At 38.2% G+C, this 23,860-nt stretch overlaps 1 protein-coding gene and 1 non-coding gene across 2 annotated transcripts; both read right to left on the reverse strand.

Annotated features, from left to right (window-relative positions):
* Positions 1–971: 971 nt before the first annotated feature.
* On the reverse strand, positions 972–22,955 carry LOC103717815 (probable serine/threonine-protein phosphatase 2A regulatory subunit B'' subunit TON2). The gene is made up of 12 exons (XM_008806342.4): positions 22,588–22,955; positions 21,726–21,817; positions 21,437–21,499; positions 21,143–21,241; positions 19,043–19,201; positions 12,208–12,279; positions 11,986–12,118; positions 11,765–11,829; positions 6,470–6,545; positions 4,796–4,897; positions 2,642–2,834; positions 972–1,476 (listed from the first exon to the last, which is right to left on the reverse strand). Exons 1-12 carry the CDS (start codon positions 22,727–22,729, stop codon positions 1,239–1,241), a joined length of 1,434 nt encoding a protein of 477 aa, XP_008804564.1. The 5' UTR covers positions 22,730–22,955; the 3' UTR covers positions 972–1,238.
* On the reverse strand, positions 2,087–2,204 carry LOC113463438. The gene has a single exon (XR_003387645.1). It is a non-coding gene; the product is annotated as a small nucleolar RNA snoR104 (small nucleolar RNA).
* Positions 22,956–23,860: the final 905 nt, after the last annotated feature.

The raw sequence follows: 23,860 nt of genomic DNA on the forward strand, positions 1-23,860 counted from the left end.
ATAAGTATGCAGATGCAAATAAATCCCATCCCTCAGGTCAATAGAAAACTTGTAGTCCCACTCCTCTGTGAAGCAATGCACAGCCTCTAGTTCAAAGATCGATGCCAAGCCCTGCTGGCATCTGCTCGCCCATCTTGAGATCCAATTAGAATTTCTTCAAATATTAGAGTTTCCAAAAATATAAAAAAGGGACAACAAGAATGAGAAAAGTTGAGAAAAACAAGGGATCTTTTATGTTTAAAACCGACCCTAGAGCGGTCGTCTACTTGCTTCTGAAGTAATGGATTGAGATAATGTACTATTTAGAACCATTAATCCCTTATGAAATTAGTTGGTATCAAAGATGGAGCTCAATATTCCATAATAACGGCCCTATATCAATACACAGTTTTAGACATCTTTTATACAGCTCATGGGACTTATGAAATAATTTTGAAGCTTTAATGGACTGATGGATAATTCTTTAGAGGCCAAAACAATTTTATAAGTCATTAACCAAAAATATTTGTTACAAACACCTGCACTTCCATTGCAGTTTCTGCATCTATAAGCTGCCCGAATTCGATTGCAGATAAACAAACAGTTCTTAAAAACTAGTATACACTCTAAATATGATCTGAAAAATTTGTACTCCCATCCCCCGATTTCAGTGGCCATTATATGCTTACACTTGCACATGGAAACAGGCATAACCGTGCTGCGAAGCCAACCACACTGTTCTCCAAGTCCTAAAAGAAAACTGTGTCAAATAAAGGATATCTCCAGGCCTTGGAACCAAGGGTCATTACAGTTTTGCACCAAAGGCGACACAGCAAAGGGTCTGATGGTAAGTGTCCCTCTCTAATTCCATTATCGATACGGCGACCCATCCCCATCTGGAAATATGGGAAATGCAAAGCCCGGCAAAGCTCCCTTGCATGCCCTTTAATTATGTTATACATCCACATGGTTACCACAGAACATTGCTGTCAGTACATCATTGTGCATAAGTCTTTTCTTCTTACAACATTCAAATCGTCAATTTAGTTTATAATCAAGTTGTTTTTTTTTGCATATGAATAACATACATAGCGAGAAGTGATAAATGATAATTAGTAGTTTTTCTGTGTTTAGGAAGACTGCAGCTAATACATAAAACTGAAAGCTTTTACAAAGAAGGCTACTAAGTGGATAAGATTCAGATGTCATGATCCAGTTTACTGGATATAATTTCCTCTGCATTGACTGGATATTGTCTATCACTCTTCTTCTGGTTCTTCCTCTTCCTGTAGAAGGTTTTCTCTGTTGTCGTGGGCCCAAAAACCTCGTACATCTATAAGCATGCTGGCAACCGTTCCACCTTGCTTGCAGGATAAAAGATCATTAAGCATTATCCTAAGAGGGTCAGCCGGTTTGACCATGTCCCAGATTTCATCCCTTACATCTTCGATACATAGCTCGTAGTTGCCACCTTCAATCCATTTCTGGTGCACATCTCTGGAATAAAAGTAAAAAATTAAGTCAACAAGTTCAAGAGGATGATGAGACAAGCAAAACAGGTAGAAACAGCAAAATTCATATATAACAAGTGGACAAACAATACTGACCAAGAGTCAGGTCCACTGTCATGCAATCACAGAAACATCATTTTATCAAAGATGATAACAAAAGAGAGTGTCATTCCCAGTTCTTTGATGTATCTTACAAAACAAAGGGTGTAATGTTGTGCCTATTTATCGGCAAGTCAACCAGGCACGAACTTTTAACAGAAACCAATATTTTAGCAAGAAGATACTAATAACAATGACAAACATATCATGTAGCTCACCATATGCATGAACATGCTGCATCGCTACAACATAAAACACAACAAAATAATCTCATAAGCAGGAATCTAAACAAAAAACAAATGATTTGGACATAAGAAATACAGGGGGAGGGGGAAAATCTCAGTAAAAATCAAAACTAGCAGAAAATTGCAGTTTCTTAAATAACTTTGCAGGAAAAGTGATCTGCACATAACAAACATTTCTTCTTTGGTTCCCCAAAAAGAGAAAAATGAAGAATGGTTTGCAGATGACATGTCTTGTCTATGTGGTTAGAATTGCTTAATGTCTTGTATTTTGAGACTTGCAGAACTTTCTCAAAGTACCACAAGCAGGAAACTACAAATTTAATGTAGGAAGACTGTATCGGGTTAACATCTAGGCTTTCATATGCCACCCTTCTTTTCTTCCATATCATGAATGGATAAAACATAATAACATGCAAAGGTGCCAGCTTGCCAATCTGGTAAAGTCACTTGGTGGTGGTACCAGATGCGTTCAAATCCTACCTTCACCAGGTGATAGGGGTATTTGTTGGAGGGCTATCATATGGCCTCTTCTAAACAACACCTCCTCCCCAACCCCCAAAAAAAAGAGGAAAAAGGAAAAAAGGAAAAAAAAAAATACCTTCTATAGGGAGTAGTTCAGGCAACTGGAGGTAAAGAATATCAAAAATTTCTCACTAGAAAATTGACAACTAAATATGGTCATGGAAATATTGACAAAAGAAAAGAAAAGATGGTTAATTACTGGCATTGTATATTTGACTATTATGCCAGGCAACATAGTCAACATGGACCAACAATGACTTGATCGGAAATGAAAGAATAAGTTACCTAAACAGAGTATGAATATCGGCCGTTGTGAGGTAGCCCCTTCCATGAAGATCAAGGCATCGGAATAAGTATGTCAATCCCTCAGGAGTGTCTTTGTTTTCCAGAGCCAAAACCAAATCAAGAAAACTTTCAAAGTCCATCTCACGAGAATTCCCCCCTCCAGTTTTACTACGGCGTACATGTTCGTCAAAAACTGAAACAATAGAAATGAAAATTCTAAGAAAATCTATTAGGATATGCAGCCATACAAGCAAGAACAGATGAGGATGCAAAGTCAGATATAATGATTAGATCACAATCAAGTATCGTATATAGGGGATTTTAAAAGCAAGCTCCAGCAGCTGAATATTTAATATTCACATAGATTTGCAGCAATCTCAAACATCAGTTGGAATCAAGTGATCTATATCTCTGACCAGAAATTATGTAATTTGCAGAAATTAATTGGAATCACCACCAAGAACTTTAAATAACTGACCAGAACTCTAAATATCTCTAAAATAACTGGCTCCAGAGATCAAAATTAAAATATGTTACTTGCAAATAGCCCTTAATTCAAGCTAGATGCACTTTACAATTGGCAAAAGATGGCAGACAAGCAGGATGGCATAAAAATAGAAGTTAGCAAATAGTGTCAAATAAACCCTACTCAACTCATGTTGTGTACACAGATTCTGTAAATATGGTGGAGTTAGTGAAGTCATGAAGGATACACATGGAAGAGGGAGGGAGAAGGGGCACGGGTAAAGAAACTAACTAGCTCTGAACAAGAAGACTATGAGTGAGCTTTATACAGGATCATACCTTAGCACATTAAATCAGTTCTAGATTATCCAACTTTCTTAGTAGTATATATTTTCAGATGTCAGGCTAGTTCTTACTAGATCATGCTGATAAGATTTTGATAGACACTGAGGAAGAAATGTTATAGGTTGTATGAGGAAGAAACTGTTCAAGAACAATATACAACTAAAGATAACAGTTATAGTATCCCACTGTTTCAATTATTAAGAAGAGGACCTACTAATACTGAGAAAATAATTGCTCCATTGTTCATATGTTGTTACACAATCAGGTACTTAAATATTTCTTAAATAAAATCCGTCAAATATGATACAGACTGCTTCTCAATCAAAGGAAGTACCAAGTTGCTTACTAACAATAAGTCATGGTAGGTTAAAATGTTCAAAGGTAAGAAGTCAAAGTATGCTAAAGAAACTAGGCTGGAGCACCTATCTGCTCAGGAAGGGAAAAAACAGCTAGCTAATGCTGGAGTGTAACTCAATAAAATTATCCCACTTCCATAAGCAAATTAGTTATATTTTAGATTTTGGGCCTAGGTCTAGCGTGAATTTTATATTTTTGTTATCTTTGAAATTACAGAATTTAGTTAGAAGTGTCTGAGGTCTCCACAATGGGACTTCATTTGTGTCAAGAAATTTATGTAGGTTTAAAATGAAGCTTAGGATTCTTAGATATTTCTTTGATCCAAATAATATTGAGCTTCCTACCATGTAAATTTCATTAAAAAATAAAACTTAGTAAGGTTTAAATGCCTGAAGGAGGTACGACAATGAAGGGCATTCTCATTTAGGTTAACCGTATGCTTAGGACACATGCACATGCACAAACAGAGACAGATATTTCCATTGATAAAATCATTTGAAAATTTACTTTTGTGGTAAGATATCTCTATTGAGGTCTCCTCCAAAACAAGTTAAAATGCATTAGTCTTCTCTAGGATGCAATCTGAAGAAACTATATTTATCAAAGACTTTGATATTTACATTTACTTTGCATACATATGCTGACAATACAACCATGCCAATTAACACAAACTCATTTTGTTAAACTCTAAACTATATACAAAGTATATTATGACATTTATTATTAGATCTCTGTTTCTGTTATCCTGGCAGTTCTAATGTTTAAACCTTTAAGATGAGTTTTACTCAGATTTTCTTATATCACATCTTAATCTCCCAATTCACATTAAAGGCACTCTGAAAGATAGAAAACTGGATCCACAAATCAGCAAGACTTTTATGACATGTGGAAGCTGCAGACTCAACCAATAGCACGCTCATGAATGAAAGATGATGCATAAGTGAACAACAAAAATGACAAGCTAATTACTTTATTTCAGTTCCTAACCTCTCTCGATGAATATTTCTGTCAGTGTCCCATCTGCATATTCTTTAAGCTCCTGCTTGCTCAACGTCCCATTTGTATCTTTGTCAAGAGCAAGAAACATATCTGCAAAATAGTAGTACAGTCAGCACAACTCTGACGGTCATACAAGTATTTATACACTTTTATTCCTCTTCTAAACAATTCTGACTTTCTACAGAATCCAATTTCAATTTTATGTAGGTGTGTTTAATCATATATGGCAAGGATTTATGAGCCAAAACGGTTTGGTTGTGGGCCTGTGGCAGAGACCAATTTGGAACTGACAGTGTCTTTCAGCAAACTTCTAACATTTTGGCTGAAAGTGTTGTTTTTTTTTTTACTTTTAACAAGGAGATATGTTTACTTTTTTATAAAATTCATTGACATTTTCTTCTTATTTAAAATTGATTTATTTCTTCTAATTTAGAATAGCATAAGCCAAAACTTCAAGCAATGAAATAATCAAAATGTCAACAACTGAGTAAGTCACCGAATTAACCGCCAATCAAACAGCACAACACCTACTTAAGAGTATGATACCCAAAATATAACTAGATTAAGGAAGGAACAACTCCATGTATACAGGCAGGATGCTCATCATGTAACAAGGTTTAGCATCATACACCAGTCACTTGTGTCTAATGTTGGTTTTGTTGCCATCTAACAGTCAGGGGCTAACCATGTTTCTGTTTTCTCCTTTTCCTTCCACTTTCAGCCCCTGCTATGTTACAGTTTATACCAAGGACCTTATACACACTTGTGCCTTGTTTCATACACGATTATGTGTAGTTCTATACAAGGGCCAGGAACTAAAAGCAAAATGGCCATCACAACAGGGGACCAGGAATAACATTTCTGATCATAAGGCAATGACTGTTAAATGGCAGGCAAACCAAGGACCGGAAATTGAGTTGCTTTTTGGCACCACAAATGGGTCATATTTTAAGGGATGCTGCAGTTTAACTCTAGCTATGAAGTACCACCAAAAATTCATGTCACATGCTATACATCAGTATCCAAAGCAGAATGCTACTTCATTGAAGTGGAATTATACCAATAATTGCAAGAAAAGATTTTTTTACCATGCTTCGAAATGAAGATAGACACTACAATCCCACACAGCAAACAGTAATGAACACAGGTTCCACATGATAAACCTATGTACAGTTGCTAGAATAGCCCTGCTGACTGCATAAAAAGACATCTTCTAGCATGCTTGGAAACAGATATTATATAGACACCACATACACACAGCAACAGTAATGAAAACAGATTGTGTCATAAAACTATGAATGACTGTCGGACCTCTATATTGTTTGCCAGATGACTGTAGTTGCATTGAAGATCCCGGAACACATTGGAAATAGATAATTGCTTGTGATTATGTGGTCATTCCGACTAACATATAAAGAAATATTTTGCGAGTCTTCTGACTTGCAAGTGACAAGTTCAAAATCAAATATTGTTGGTCAAAATTTATTTGCTCAAAATTCATTTGCTTGTTCTTAGCTTCACCAGTATATCATAATGCCCATAACAACATGGGTGTAAAATTATAACAAAGCCAGCATCACTTCTTCATGCATACAGAACAGGATATATATAAATTTATTAAATTCGGAAAGTATATCTGATATAATAGAACAATAGACATACCGCATATACGTTGGGCAGAAGTTAAAGAGAACCAATTCTCTGCCTGCTCAGTATCAGTAACTTCTTCCTCACTTTCCTGAAATAAAAATTTGAGTCAGCTCTAAAAGATTCTTAACAATCTAGAAGTGGAATCAGAAACATAACAATTCACCTACCCACACCACATAAACGTGGGGTTCATCAAAATTAATTTCCTTTAGAACAAAGGGAACTTCCTATTTTTGAACAAGGATATGGAATTTGTATTTTCAGGATGGATCCAGATATGATTCAATGATTGGACTGCCTCACCATGCTCAAAGGATAGAACAAAAAAAAAAGCATTCCAAAGTTGACCACTTCATTAAATAATTTATCATGAAATCATGCACCAATTTCTTTGCAGTTTCAACCAAGGTTAGCAATCTTGGTACCGGACCCCATATCAGTATTATGCTGACACAATATAGGTATTCACAGTACAAGATCGATTCAGCAAAACCGTGACTCGGACATACACCTAATATAGGTGGTACGTACTGGTACAACAAATCTTGGTTTCAACCATGGTCTGTACCGGCCGGTTCGGCCCGGTACAGATCGTTCCGACCTGGAATTGGTACCCGGACAGCGTGGATACCGGTTCCAGCAGTCCGGGTACCAGTTCTAACTGTTTTCGGGCTGGTACCGACCGGTACGCATGCGTACCGGAGCCGGTTCGCACCAGTACCAATTTTTTTTAACCATAGCGCGCACTGTGGATTTTAAACCACAGCGTGTGCGCTGTGGTGTGAGAGCACGTGGCCCGTAAACTTCGGGGTAGAGCGCCCCGCGCGGGCGCAGGGCAGCGCGCCTGCGCACGGATCCCCTCGAGCCTTTCCTCGTGCGGTTCTACATTCTCCACGCTGGGAATCGCCCCACACGGCCAGCTCATCCGCGCGGGGCATAAATGCCAGCTCTGGCACGTCCGCGTGAACCAAAAAAAAAAAAAATTTTCACGCGCGTCCACGAACCAAAAAAAATAAAAAATAAACAAAGACCGGTTCGTACCGGACCGGTTCCGGTACAAACCGGTCTCGAATCAGTCCGGTAGGCGACCGGTACGTCTACCGGTACCGGTTCAGCGTACCTTGGTTGGCTTGGGCAGGACATTTAGTTCATATCGCTATTCCCGGATCCAGGGGAGAGTACGTCAGATGGAATAATTTCTTAGACGTCAACGATGGAAAAATCTTCTATTCTTGTCCTCTTGAAGCATATTTACATTATTTTTAGAGAAGATATATTTGTACAGTAAAACACTTTGCATAAGGCAAAGTATTGAAAGGAAAGCCTGGGAGCCTCTGACAACAAGATAATGATGGGGTGTTAAAGATGAACCTTAAGGACAAACATCAAAAATTTGAATTGTTCACGAGAAGCATGGAGAAAATGGGGCAAAAAATGAATTTTTAACAGAACAATATGAAAACTTTCTGAATGCTTGGACCCCTTGAAATGTTATATCGTTTAATTCCATTATGCTCACAATATAAGTGGCATAGATTATCCACCTATGCATGGCACAGAATACAATCAGCACAAATTTCATGGCAATCTCTAATTGTAGAAAAAAAGAAAAGGAGAGGGAAGAAAATCTAATTGTAGTTCAGGTGATAAGTATCCCTAAATTCTTATAATCATTGACATAATGAGAAAATGGTGAGAGAAGACGAAAGGAATGAAAATGATCGATGCAGTATCAAGATGAGATGCTCAAACAAATTAATTGCCCCTGAAGCCCATACCTCATTAACCCTCAATCCCACTCGTGTGAATTATTCTCTTTAAAAAGCAGTTGTAGAGCCTTACTCCCATCTATACATGATCAAAACATGTAAAAAATATGCTGATAGTTTGGAATGTGTCACTTTTGAGACATTTTTGGACAATGAATGCTCAGTACACGGTCCTTTTCTCCCTTGCCAATTTTCATTTTAGGCTGGCCCAAACATGATACTAGCTAATCTGGCTCTCAAATGAGGTGAATTTTGGATTATAAAAGGTCAACAGAATTTTTGGCAATTCAAGATAAAAGCTATCATATATGAAGTTGAATTGGTCCTAATTTGCCTTTTTTTTTTTGCACCTTGGTAGCAATGTAGCTCACATTGTCTATTGTTACTAACACAAGTAAATACAAATCAGTTTCCATAATCTTTTTTCATAACCATACTGCTGGGTCTTGTTAACACTTTTAACATGTCAGCTGCCTTATAGGTTATAGTGTTCAGGTATGGCCATGTAAAGCAAACATCAGAGATAGATTCTACAGCCAAAGACATGTTGTCACAGCATCCACTGGGTTATCTGGCCATAGATCATTCCATATCCACAACAGCATAATTTCTAAAAGTAATACATTCCTTAATCAATATAAAATGGTTTCTTAACTCACAAGAACAATTTTGACCCAATATCTGGGTAAAGCAGAATACATCTCTGCCTAGGTGTCTCACAGTAACGTGAGACATGATATTATGTACCATTGCAGTCCATGCATAACAAACAAAACTTATTTTTGGATGCATTTTTAATAGTATTCTTTTTAATGTTATTTTAATACTGTTGCCTGGACTTACTTGTAATCCCTGTGTAGAATAAATGTTCATTACAATTCGAGTTCAAATTTGGAATAGGGAAAAGTTTTTTTCACCATAAATTTTCTTACATACAGAAGTTTCCATCTACATGATTGCACATCTTTCATGAAGCAGTACAAGCATCATTGCAGGTTATGGCATGGTACAGGCATACAGCCATTTAGGAATCAAACAACATCGCATGACACATAACTCAGGAGTGTCGTATGAATAGCATAAAATATGGTACAAATAGGAGTAACATAAAGCATATTCAGATAGAATTTCATTCTTATATCAATTACATTTTCTCAGGAAAGATATTCTGCCTTCCATACCATCAAATACTCCATTTTGTAATCATGTATGCACAATGACAACTATGCTACATGAGCAGAATCTCACTGCATAACACCTAAAGATTTAGACCCAGTTAACCTAAAAATACTAGAGTATTTCCTGATACTCTGGTATTTTTGATCTCTAATGCAAAAAAAAAAAAACACCATGGGGGTGTTTGGAAAATGATATCCAAGTATGAAAATACCCTGGTATAGACTCAGTTGAGTATTTTCATACTCCAACCAAACCCGCGGAAAAGAGAATCCAATGTTTATCAGGGCCTTCACCCATCATGGTCCCCTCCCCCTTCGCTTGTTACTTTTCCTACCTTAATCACTCCTACCATAGGGTATCCAACACATGCCGATGACACCCACCACCCAAACCAACAGCCTCCACCAAACATGGCGATGATGTTGGCACCAGCGATAAGAAGTCTTCTCTCTTGCTCTTACTCCCCTACTCAAAACTCTTTTTCTCTTCACCCTTTAACCCCCACAATCCCTCTCCACTTCTGGGGTTCCAGTTCCCATAGCCTCCTAGTACCAGATCCCTCTCTCTCTCTCTCTCCTCCCCTTTTTCTTCCAATTGCCAGCGAGCCAATCTCACCTGATCCACTCCTTAGATCGAGTTATTGGGCTGGCTTCTTCGAGATTGGGGGTGGACCGGGCTCTTTGGCACTGCTCCTCGCCCTTTTCTCTCTTCCACCGGCTGCTCAACTCATCCCTGGTCTCCTGCTCTTGCACCTAGGAGCAAGGTGCCCATTTCCCACTCAGATGAATCTTGTTTTGGTCTTCCTTTCCTCCATTCCCGAGGTATGATCTCTTGCTATCAAGTTTGCAGATCCGAGAGTGGTGATGAATTTTCATGGAGGATTGAATTATCTGGTTTGATTTTCTCATGACCTTTGTTCTTCTATTGAAGGATCTGTGTTTTGGACTACTGAATGGAAGGTGACCCCCTCCTAGGCCCACAATGTACTTGATGTATGTTTTGTGAGGGCTTAGGATGGATGATGCTTGGTCATGTATTTTCTATGAGGGCTTAGCACCCTTCTATGCCCACATTTGGATGAGGGCACTTTCCTATGCCTACGATATGCTCGATATAATGTTTTTGAGGGCTATGGATGGATCCTTTTAATGATTTCATGATTTTGATTTGTTTCATCAAGATTTTGAAGTGCCTTATCTTACTCTTAGTCAGATTGTGTAGGTTCCACTAATGTGGTGGTTCTTCCCGATTGTTCCATGCATGCGATTGTACACCCTGCAAATTTTAATGTCAGTATGTAGGCATATTTCTCACCCCATTTTTTGGTGGTTGGAGTGAGCTATGTTTGCAACTAATTTTATTAAAAGTATAGTTCTTCAGCTCGACTATTCCTTTTCCATATACCTATGTAAACTTTTGGTTCCCTTGCTTAAATTATACTTGTTGAGATGCAATTGGATGGCCAATTGGCAACCATTGCATCTGCACATGGGAGGCGATGATGACACACTGACCTCTGTGGTCTTTGCCAGGTACATCATGAAGTCCATGGTGCCATGATCCACAAGTTGGTGCTTAGCATAACATACACGGCATGCAACCGGCTATCGTGATTCACTAGTCGACACTTGGCACGGCATGCACCCTATTCATGAAAGAGCACATTTCCTTAAAAAAACTTCCTGTGGCCATCCAAATACCTGAAATTCCAGAAAAGTGGAGTATGTTTTGCTGTAGTAATCACTTGGTGCATCACCAGATTACCGGAGTATTTTTATTCTTTGGAATTTTTTCCTAGATTACCCAAACAGGGCCTTAGGTGAAAATAACTTGCATTCATATTTCAAGCATATACAGTGAAGGGATACATGCAGACTGCCTAGATGTATGAATTTGAGTTTTTGTAAGATCTACTGCACATTTATTTCTCACATGTTCCCCCAAATTACAATTAGTTCCTAAAATTTACTGATCAAGTAATACATGTAGACCCAGGCACACTCAAGAAGGTCTTCATTCAAGAGTGCAACATTATATGTGATACAATAATTGGTACTGACAAAGAATAGGTCATCAAACTATGAATCCTTAGAATGATACCCATAATTGTATATAGAGGGAGTAAACATCATGAATAAAATTGAAAGATCTGATTTTACACATGATGATGGTATTTTTGGGTTATTAACTATTTTGCTAGTCCAGTTCCAGTAGAAGTATTTTATCAATCAAATACAAAAGATAACAAAAATAAATCATGCATCAAATCCTTGATGATGGCATCTTCTTCTGCAAGCAGAGCAAAGTACAGTAATGAAAGAAACGTCAATGAGATGCAAGTAGTCAGCCAAAGAACTACCTGGTGCAGTTCCATGAGCTCCTGGAGACAGTTACTAAGAAGCACCTTCTTTATGCATGCTTTCCCTACGAGTCCCCAAAAAATATCTTCCTTAATATTTGATGACAAATTTTGTAATGAAATCTAAGAAATAAAGGGCTCAACGTTTCGTTTTATGGTATCTTAAACTTAACAATTCTTTGGTATTTACTTCCTATTGCAGTCTGGTTACAGTGGCAAACCTCGCCTATGAGGATCACAAAAGAAAAAGAACTTGTGTGCAGCTATACGACAATACATCTGAACAAAGGCTGCAGGCATATCCCGGAGTTGTGCCAGATTAGGAATCAGACCTCTTATATAGGCCTCCATTTCCTGCAGTTGCAATGAGGTCGACCTACATAAGATATCTTGATAAACGACCAGGAAAGACTGATAAGTCAAAAGTGTATAAGAGTTCACACATGAGGTTGAAGGAAGCCATCAGAATCCTCATCAAGCTCACTCATATCAATTCTTGCTTGAGTAAGCGAAACCTGATGCAAAAGAAAACTGAATTATTGGAGAACTAATTATAAACTAAGCATGTCACAATCATGAATTCTAAAAGAAGAAAGCAACTCATCACAATGAAAGAGTAAATTGGAAGACTAATCCGAGTATAACCAGTAATGCTAGTTTTTCTAGGCAAGTAAAACACAGGATGAAATAGGATTGGATTGCCATATAAACAAATAGGAATGGATTGCCATATACGACTGAAATCAAGAATTGCCATAGTCATCACAAATGCCATAAGTGCAAGCTGTACACACTAAGAACGGAAAATAAAAGACAACCTATCATTGATAGGCAAGCTGTTTCATTCTGAAAGCCTCTTTGTCAACTAAAGTAGCTGTGGCTAAAACCAACCCATTATCATTTTACATTTCCAGCCTATTTATCTCTAGAAATATCATCTCCAACTAGTAGATTAAACTTCTCGACTCCACAACTGTTGACCTTCCTTCGTATGATAGTAATTTGAATTCTGATCTCTGGAAATCTTACCAACCTTGAAATTCTTTATGAGTCATGAAACTCTTTTACATCCACACTGATCAAGTGTTTAGAGAATTGAGCCATTTCTTCATAGAAAACCGCCTTTATATTGAATTGTGGCTTTCTAAAGTTAATACAAAAATCTGATAATGGAAATATAACGTGATCACAGCATGAATGTGCATAGCCTCCATTGCACATGGCATGAGGAAATAAAGAGAAATTAAACAATTATAAATCAAGTTTCATCAAAGAGAAAGATGGCGAAAAACAAAATGAACTCTCCACCCTTCAAAATCACCAAGTCCCTCCAGTTCACTGCTAAAACCCAATAAACAGTAACTTTTTCTACCCTTCCTCTCCACTCAATCATTCAAACTCGAACAAACCAAAATACTGGGCAAATAAAAGCGATCTAGGTAACCACCTCTCCAATCATGAAAGAATATGGAAAACCATCCCTTCCATGTGATCTTCATAATTTTCCATCATAAAGTCAGGCCATGTATATGCAGAATGCATACCTCTCACCCATCCCCTTTTATGACATCTTCCAATTATCACTTAAACTTGGGTATAAGATAGTTCATACAGGTTTCAATTAGACAACAAAAAGATGGATAAATGTGATCCATCCATTCTGTAGAACTGAAGGAACAGAAGAAACATCGACAAGTCAGGAGACAAACTAGGTCAGCTCTGGTCCACCATTATTGCTAGCAGGCTGCAACCATATTTGGTCTAAGTACCTGATGAAGATGAAGAAGAATAGCAAGTCTGGTCTGCATACATTTTTCTTCTCTATTATGAGGACAACTTCAAAGGCACATTAGAAGGAATTCCTTTTTATCAATTTGATGTAACTATATTATAAGATAATAAACAAGGACTTGAAACTATTTTTCCTTAAGCATTTAAGACAGACATATCCAAATTGTAAAAAATAAAATAATAAAAAAGTAAATATTTGTTAATAAATTAAAGATATAAAATAACAAGAAAAAGAAGGACAAATTATTCCAAAACAGTACTAAAACATTAACTGAAACTTTAATGTATGTGTAAGAAATATGTTAAGTTCTGCATATGGAGTGCAAATAGTTCATTAGTATATACTTAGCCCACGGACCTGGGCTGGGTAGCCTGCGTCGGAGGTTTTCAATCACAAAATCATGACTGTGTCCTTTCCTAGATTTAAACATCATGAATTTTGAGAGTTGAGATTGTTGAGATTTTTTAGGTGGTCTTTATTTACTCAAAAAGCAAGGGCCAAGAACAAAATATTGTACAATGATAAGGAGAGATTTGGAAAATTCAACTCTATGTAGAAATTGAAATTGTCAGTTTCATTATTTCAAAGATTATATGAAATTTCATAGCATAATAAACATCCAAAAGTATAATATTAAAACTTGTCAATGCGGGAAAAAAAAAGTAAAAATAATTCTATAGTGCATTCAAACACACCCTAATTTATCATATAGGAGTGTTACACATCAAGGACTGTCTGCATTTGAACCATGACAACTACTGACTCATAGGTTATATCGAACCAGAGCAAATGACCATCTTTCCAAGCTGTTAGTAGCACGATTGGAGACCAACTGCACATTCTTTTCTAGAATGTTTCAGCAGCATATCCATTGCAAATTCGCATTGTTGGACCTGTTAGTCTTAGCATTCCATAAGCAACATCATTCCTTGTCTATGAGTTTTTTTCTGTCACAAGATTACATTGATATGATTATCATTGGCCAGCAAAATGGAGGCGGATTTTGCATAAATGTGCTTGCATTTGTTTTGAATCAAATTAGGACTTCTGGTCCAAAAGTACAATCAAAATGTAGCAAGAAAACTACACCAATTGCAATGCCTTTAGCACGTAGTGAGTGGTGCTCAAATTTGGTTTAAGCACTGCTTTTAATGGATTGTAGGGTATCATGACTAAAAGCAAAATTCTTTTGAAACATTCTTTTTCCTATAAGAAAACCATCTCTAACTTTCTTGAGCGGCCTAAGTTGCCTATCATCAACAACTAATCGACCTACTTGAACTGAACAAAGGATGACGGTTTAAATCTGGTCATTATTTCTTTAACAACCCAGGATCTCACCCAAAATGACTAGCCGAAAGATATCATTTAGGTTCCTTAATTTTGTATAAGTATCCAAGATCTATCCAGCAAAATCCGATGTGGGACTAAACACAAGCCCGCACGGGTCCTCGCATACTCCCTCCATTTAAGCCCTAACATCCCCATCAGGCTAAAGGTTCAAATCCATGCAAATCTAATCACAAGCACCATGATCAACACATAGTCAGCTCCAATAGATCCGTGCTGCAGTGTCTCCTAGTCCACATAGGTTATGGGCCGGATCCGCTCTGATACCATTTGTAACAATCCAAGACCTCATCCAAAATAACTAGCTGGAAGGTACTATTTGAGTTTCTTGATCCTGTATAAGTACCCAAGATCTACCCAACGAATAACCGATGTGGGACTAAACACACACCCGCACAGGTCCTCACAATTTCAAAATCATTTAGGAGCTGATCTCAGGTTTTCTGAGTAAAACGATATGCATCATCCATAAATGAGACATAGTAGCGATAACCAGAGAGAGAAGGCACAGGCAATGGGCCCCGTACATCAGAATGCACAAACAAGGGCTAACGGAATTGAAACAATCTTATGAGTGGAATTAATAGGCGTTGCCCATGTTTGGCCAGCTGGCAGCTAAACCAAGAAGAGAATGAAGAAGACGCATCTCCTCTACGGCAAACAATCCGCGACCCAATGGACTTGCTGAAGCGTTCAACAAGACGCTATGCATGATATTGATGAAGGTCGTCTCAAGAATAAAGGCAACCAGCACGAAAGGCTGCCAGATGCTCTATGGGCCTACGGGACCATGCATCACACGGCGACGCGGTCAACACCTTACTAGTCTTCGGCGACAAAGCGGTTCTTCCGCTCGAGGTACAAATTTCCTCGCTGCAGGTGGTCATGCAGTGCTCTATGATGATGGAGCAAAATGGACCTCCATACTTAGATTGAGATATTGGACATAGAATGTCAATCTTTAAAATGTAAAAAAAGGAGTAATCATAAGAATAAATACAATGATGATAAATGAAAAAAAGAAAAAATTCTTTAGCCAGATAAAGGGTGGATGTAGCCAAGTGGATCAAGGCAGTGGATTGTGAATCCACCGTGCGCGGGTTCAATTTCTGTCGTTCGTCCATCACATTATTTCAAATTCCGGAGAATTTATTTAATCACATAGTTTGGGCTCCTAAAATATGGCACTCTTGTGGCAATCTATTTGACTGTATCAAAAGGCCCATTGAATTGGGATTTTCCTATTGGGGCGGGTCATTTCGGGGCAAGCGGATCATTTATCATAAAGAGGATGAGCTTCAAGAGAAACGACCGCAGGAGGCGCACCCTAAGCCCAGCTTCTCGGAGCTGCTATTGCGAAATACCGCTTACCCTTAATACTATAAGCAACAGGGGGGCTGGGCTGCTCGCCTTCATAGAAAGGCGACCGGGCCTAGATTAGATGTTCGCCTTTTTTTAGAATAGAAGGAGAAGGTAAAGGGGGGTTTGGAGATTCTTTCAAGAATGCATGGCTTCTTCCTATTCCGCTTCAACACAGAAGAAGATTGTTACAAGGTGCTGGAAGGAGGGCCGTGGCTTATAGAAGGAAGAGTTATGATTTTGAGAAAGTGGCCACGATTCTGAAACTGTTCTCATTATCCTTCACGAAACTATTTCTTCCAGATCTATCTTGTATCTGTCTTTTGCGAAGATACAAAGAGCAGGTTCTTCCTCTTTGTACTAGCAGCATATCATTCTGATTTTTCAGTGTGTCGTCTTCCATATTCATCTTGGCAACTCCACACCCTTCAATCTGGTGTGAGCTCTCATCTAAAAGTATGATCAAGCATGTGTCAGTACATTAGTATATTTCATTGGACCACTCTCGATTGCAAGTTGATGGCCCCTCCCGAGTATGTAACCATCCTTGCTCCAGAATCGACGTTCATATTGCCGAAGAGGATAAGTTACCACCTTTGTCACGTCGTCTTGCATTTACGTCTACAACCGGATGTCGTTTTTATTGTGTAATGCACCCTTTGGGTAGTCATTATCTTTGAGAAGATGACTTACTCTAAGGCCTTGCCTCAGCCAGGCTTGGGCAAAATAGCAGAGCAAGTACAAGTATTAATAGCATAGCAAAAATGCGTTCCTCGTCATTAATATGTTTGCTCATGGTATTTGTGGCCTATCGGGAGAATCGATGACTGCATCAAAGATGCACTGTTAACTGCGAATTCAGATGATCATGTTCAGGGACAGTTGCAGCCAGCCGTAAAAGGAGTCACAGCCTCTCACAATCAAGTCGCAATTGTAGCACCTTGCTACAGCTGCAGTCTAGCCTCAAAAGGCAGCCCATAGCTTACAGTTGAGTCGCGGCTTAGGGAGCTGCAGTCATAGCTATGCGAGCAATTACCGTTGGGCCTCGAACCTTTGTTCGAGCATCGAATCTATTGTGCTCCAGTATTTTTCCTCGAATCTGCTTTCTTCATTGTATCGCAGGCCTCTTTAGGTTTATAATACACAAGCTCGACGCGCCTTAAGGCCACTTTTGCAGCTGCCTTGAAATCCCCTTTCTGTTTTAGATACTTCTTAACATTTTCTGCGACAACAGACAACATAGGTTCGTCCCCAAGTCTGCCAGCATGTTCACGGGTATGGGGACTGATGCAAGTTTTATTGAAGAACGCAGCATCCATCCGCTCGAGAAAGGCAAGCAAGCAAACTGCCCCAGATACGAATCGTCCCTTCATGCTTGGATAAAAATCGGATACGCATGAAGGATGTCAAGTAAGACAAGCATGTTCAAACAGTGTAACGGCTTCTGCGTCGTGATGAAGTGACCTGCTTTATATTGCAATTTACACTCCTCCCACGTGTGCATGTCTTTTCAAGGGAAGTACCAATTTTAGGCTAAATTGTAAATCAGTAAGAGCAGGAAAAGGGAGAAAGAAAAGAGAGAAGGTCCAAAGTGGCAAGAAGAGGAGATCCATGAGTTTTTTTTCTTTCAAAAAAAAAAAAGATTTCCTACATTAATTTTCATTAATATACGACCAGAACATTCATGTCCCCCTATCCCTTATCAAAGTTTTATAAGCCCCAATATATGTATCCAAAATTACCTCAACAAATGAGCAACTTAAGTACATTGACACTGGAGCTATAATGACTCAAATAACAGCCTAATCACTGCTTAGAATCTACATAAAAGCAACTCAAATAACCATAAAATAGAACAAAAAAATTAAAAAATGAATCAACATATATCATCCTTATAGTCCTTCATCATTATAAGTCAATTCATTTCTTATTTCAGTCCAGAAAATTCTTTGTTAGTGATCATGATGCACCACCTCTCCCAATAGGGTTAATCCCCCTCAGGGTGCCGATGTCCTAATTGAAAATCATATTGTTATACTAACTGCTTCACCCACATATTCTTTGACAAACTCTTCTTGCCGCAATTTTGCTCTTTCCCAACAATCACTCAAACTCATCTTGAGACTTAATATTATAATGAAGAAGTCCGTCATCCAGAAAGGCAGGATGCAATCCCTGAAGAGCTTTAGACTTGACATATACATGATTGTAACTCTGTGCACTTCCAAGCAAGATTATCTTAAATTAGGTAAATCTAAACCAAAACTCCATATATTGATCTCTCAAGATCATAAATATGCTCAAAGAAGAGATCTTCAGCGTTATGGTGGTGTCAATCCAAATATGTTGACTCTGCCAGCGTAAGGCTCATTGATTATGTTATGTGACCACTGCAACTAATAGCCTACATGTTTGTCATTGTGGGCTCTAATTCACCATCTATCTGCAATCATTTGACTCGCTTGTAGTAATAGTAACAAAAGCTGAAATAGCAAAGATTGATCATGATGACTGTAAGCTGGCATTATAAAGCTTCACATGAAAATAGAATCAAAGAGTTTTGATAATGCATAGCAAGAACTATCTTTGTAACAAAGTAAAGTCTTTGTATTATGTAAAAATCAATTATATTAGCCCATCTGGATATTGATAGGAAAACAAGTAGTTAGCATAATCTGATTGCAAAAAAGTAACGGAAAATTTACGTGTGCTGTCATTTCTGTAACTGAAATAATAAATGTAAGAATATTTTTCAATGACAAAGAAACAAAACCTACTGTTCTCATCACATAAAGATAAAATGGTAGGATGGCTATTCTTCCAGATTCATCTTTCTCAAACTTCATAAAATTTGATGGGCTAAAAAACCGACGGCATTTTGGGCCAATCTGTTCCGCACAGACAGATGCAATGTGACAGAAATCTTCGTAGTTCATCTGTTGATATAAGCACATGAATCAAACACTCGGAACAAAGGCACCCAAAATGTATCAAATATGAAACAGTAACAAGCAAACCTTATACATTTCGTAACATGTCCAATATATGAATGCAAAAAAACATCATATAGTAGGTAAAAACACTGAAAATATACTCTCTTGCCACTTAACTTTTATGGTGATTTCATCATATAGCTAGCATTGCCATCTAAAGGGCAGGCAATAATGTATAATTAGATCATGGCTTCACTTTTAAAGGTGCAAATGGTGGCCAGAGTTCAAGATGATGTGCATCCAATTTCAATCCAAATCATACAAGGTCAAAAACTTTGAACCAGATCATTAAAAAAAAAAAAACAGAAAACTTAGGTTAAAATGGGATCAGTTCACATAAGATTCAGCTATTCTCTGTTTTACATGAAGAAATATTAACTATATGAGCTATTTTAGGTCAAGACTAGTTTGATTGAGTACGATTACTGGACCATAACCTGTCCTAATTGGAAATAGACCTATCAATACCCGACCCATTACCTGACTCGACTGAGGTTAAGGACCTAGTCACCTGAATTCAACCCAACCTTTTTCTTGATATCGAGGAGACTTCTAGGGCATGGGGGAGAACCTCTCATTTTTCATCTCCTTGCACTCCCATCTGCCCTCTCCTCCCCACCACCACCATGCACGCCACCATCTGGAGCATCTCTAGCACCCTCACTGCCATCGTGGAGTTCAGCCCCGACATGGGATCATCAAGTAGCATAAGGCGAGGCCAGATCCATTCCGATGCTCACCCACCGCCGCTCACCAACAGAGACCATGCCGATGGCCACATCAAGGAGGGGGGCTTAAGTCGAGCTTGGCGACCATTGCCGGTGATGGAGCTAGAGTGGTGGTGGCCGCACCAACAAAGGGAAAGGCAGATGGTGAGGGCAGAAAGAAGAGCAGTCTTGCCGAAGCCATAGGGGCCGAGGATTGCAAGGAGCTAATTGGAGGGGCAGAGGAACGATGAGCTCGCCGGAGTGGCCAGGCCAGTCACCTAACATCAGGGAGAGGGAGATGAGACGTCATAGTGTCTCTTTCTTTCTCTCTACACTGGGTCAAACACTCATAGTGTTTAGATATTGGGTAGAGTCCTCAGGTAAAGTTGGATTCCCAAGTAGGATAGGGTAGTATTAAGATTCAGGTCAAGTCAGGTCTTCATCTAATTAGGGAACTTGATACTAGGCTTGCAACGCAGACATAATTCTTGTCCAACAAGACTGAGAGCCAATCAAATAGAAAAGCACAACTAGACCAAAAATCCTGAGAATACTACAAATATGAAGTTATAAATTGGTCCGGTGCAAAATAAATCAGATTAGGATCATGGTCCACCCAGTCAAAAAATCCTTATTCATCAATCATTTGCATAACCCTGCTACGGTAGTGACTTCTTTTTATAGAATTGTCAGCTGCAAAGACTCCATTGTGAACTTGTAGAAGGATATGTTTGAATTTAAGAACTAAAGCATGATGAACCATTGACAATAGTGTTCAGCCATGGCACATGAAAAAACTCATTAGGCTTGCGATGTAAAACCACAAATAGATTTCTGGTTCTTCATGATTTATATAATGTAGCCAATGCCGAACAAAGGCATTTATTAAGCAAGGAACACTACCTCCTCCTTTTACAAGTACTCCAGTACATGAATCTTAACTATTGAGGTTAGCCCCGGTTAATTTTATGATAGCTTATGATAATTTAAAACTTCCATTATTCATAGACTAATTTAACAAAGGGCTAAAATAGGAGTACAAGGGGCTGAGAAAAACCATCATTAAATCGAGAAAGCATCAAGCCAGTGTGTATGGATTCCCCTCTCATCCAAAAGATCGAAAAAAGCAAATGCCAGAAGAAATCAGATTGAATTTATAGATGTATATTATATATACCTTTTCAGCACCAGTGGCATCATCAATCACACAATTTTCTCTTAAGCAAACCCACATGGCATCCAGATCATCTGCATTTAGAAGAAGTTCTGACTGCTTCTGCAATTAATAGTGAAATGCATATAAAATGAGTGCATGTTGGACCAGACCAGATACATAGTAAAAAAAGAAAACATCTAACAAAAAATAATAATGAGCAGAAAGAGCATATGTCTACAGTTTTCCAGAAAGAGCATCACAAGGAACTTTCTACATAAACCTTCAAAAGATCAAACCACGTATATGGCTTAATACCTTTAGAAACCGGTACTTTGCCAACCTTTGAACCCTATGACTGATTGATCCTTCTTCAGGCTTCTGTTTAGAAAACAATATATATTAGGGGAATATCTAAGAATTTATAAATCACATGTTCAGTCAATATATAACAGGTATGATCAGGAATGTGGCCATTTGCCAAGCAAAAGAAGCTCCTTGTAACATAAAGCCACCAACACCGACCATCCTTGAAGCTATATGTAATATATTTCACAACTGCTTGAAAATACTAACGAAATATGCAGAAATCAACTCTGCAGCATGCCTTTTTGTAGAAACTAGGAATGGAGCCTGCTTCAGCATTTTTCTGCTGTCGTTCTTTAAATATCTCAAGCAAGATCCTTTTCGTTTCAAGCTCTGCAGGTTAAAATGGATAGTTTAGAGCAAATAATGAGCAAAAGTTCACTTAATCTACACTCCTACCAATATATGAGAATTTTGCCCAAAACAAAACAATGGAGTCGTCAGATCCTATTCTTTGCACCAACGATCACAGTAACCTCCTCAAAAAAAATACCAGAAAAAGCAAGAAGGGAATGTTTCTAGACGTTAACAAAAGATATCATTAGAAACATAAGCAATTTAGTGATATTCAGAAACGAAAAGTTAAGGAAAAGAAGAAAAGAATGATCTCTATGTTGAACTCTCTTCTTTTAAACTTCTCCGATGGTACATTCCAAGCAAACTAGACAATGGTTTAAAAAACAAACAACATTAGCTCTACAATTTGAATCCGGTGGTTGTTCAAGCGGACCATGTGATAAAAATCCCTTCCATGCGCCAAACGAAATTATTGCTTTCCATGGCCACAAACTCTTTAGCTTGTACTGGATCTTGGATTCCAAGCTCGTTCAATCCCATCTTCTCTATAGATCAACTAGGAATGTAGGGTTTATCCAAGCCCATTTAACGTTATCACCGCTCTAGTTTGCACTAAAATCTCGTATTGGATCCAAACTCGTCTAAGAACCTATCTTCTAGCAAATTTTGTCCTATTGCACCTTAAAAGCCCGATTTCTTGGGGGAAACTTCAACGGAAGAACACAAAGTCACCTCAAAAAACACCATAAATTACCAGAGAGAGAGAGAGAAAGAGAGATCGGAAGCGGAGTAAAAGGGGGCCTCACCCATGAGGGCTTCTGATCCGAGGCCGGCGCCGGATCCGATGAACCGGCGGAGGTTCCGAACCCACGGCATGGAGGAGGCCGGAGGGATCTTCTTGGGGGCGGCCTCGTGGCCCCCTTCACCGTCGCTGGAGCCGCTGTACATCGGCTCTGTTCTGGCCGCCGGCGAGCAGCTCCAGGAAGGACGAAACTACTCCAATCACCGGAGCCCTGCGGGCATGGGCGGATCGAAACCCCCAACCCTAGCTGGATCGGAGTGCTCTCGCTTCGGAGAGAGGAGAAACTGGGAGCGGAACCGGAAAGCGTCGAAGTTTCTTTTCCCCTCGCATTCCGCTGTCTTTCCTCGGACAGCAACCAGCTATTTGTAATGCAGGTTTTGAAGTGGGGATAGCTGAAAAGTAGGGTAAATTACAAGAGCTCCTGGCTTTGTATTTATTATGGTTACGCCTAATAATTTATAAAATCTCTATTTAGACTTAATTAAATTAACAGCATTAATCAAATTATTATTAAATTAAAAAATAAAATTATTCTAAAGTGAGAAAAAAGATATACGTATTTTTTTATATTTTTAGATCGCTATTCAATCACTTAAGATTATTTTGGTTATTTTTTAAAAAAAATTAATATAAATTTTAAGTCTCATATAAGATTAATAATTTGACGAATATTCTGCTAAATTATGAGTTATGTTAGATAAAATAAATTTAAAAAACTATTTGGATGATGATGCTGAAAATTCTATAGAATTTGTGGATTAGGCCAGTACAACCAGCAAAATCAACAGATATTTTTTCCTCTATATAGTATTCGGGCCAGCCCACTCTAAAACTACTCTTAGGTATTTATGAATATAGGCCTAACCGAACCTATAATCCTATAATTTTACTGATTATACTGACTCAACTCATGAATCTTTAAAGATTTTTAACCCAATCATCCAAACAGACTCGTAAGGAGTGTAGGTTTTCATATTATTGGATGTAAATGTAATTTATTCCTAATACTTGAAAATAAACATCACAAATTATATGTAGAAATAGCCTTTGATTTTTACTCTTCCTTTTAACCCTAAATATTACGCATATTTATCATGACCATATATACAAAATGTCGGACCTGCATCTGACCCAACCTCGAGCAGCTCTAGCAAGTCACATATGTGATGTTACAGGGTAACATAGGTTTAAAAATGTGAGATTACTTTATTGACGTACTAACTATGTATATATATATATATATATATATATATATATATATATATATATAAAGAGAG

The sequence above is a fragment of the Phoenix dactylifera genome, unplaced genomic scaffold (genome assembly GCF_009389715.1).
Source record: "Phoenix dactylifera cultivar Barhee BC4 unplaced genomic scaffold, palm_55x_up_171113_PBpolish2nd_filt_p 000077F, whole genome shotgun sequence".
NCBI lineage: Eukaryota > Viridiplantae > Streptophyta > Magnoliopsida > Arecales > Arecaceae > Phoenix > Phoenix dactylifera.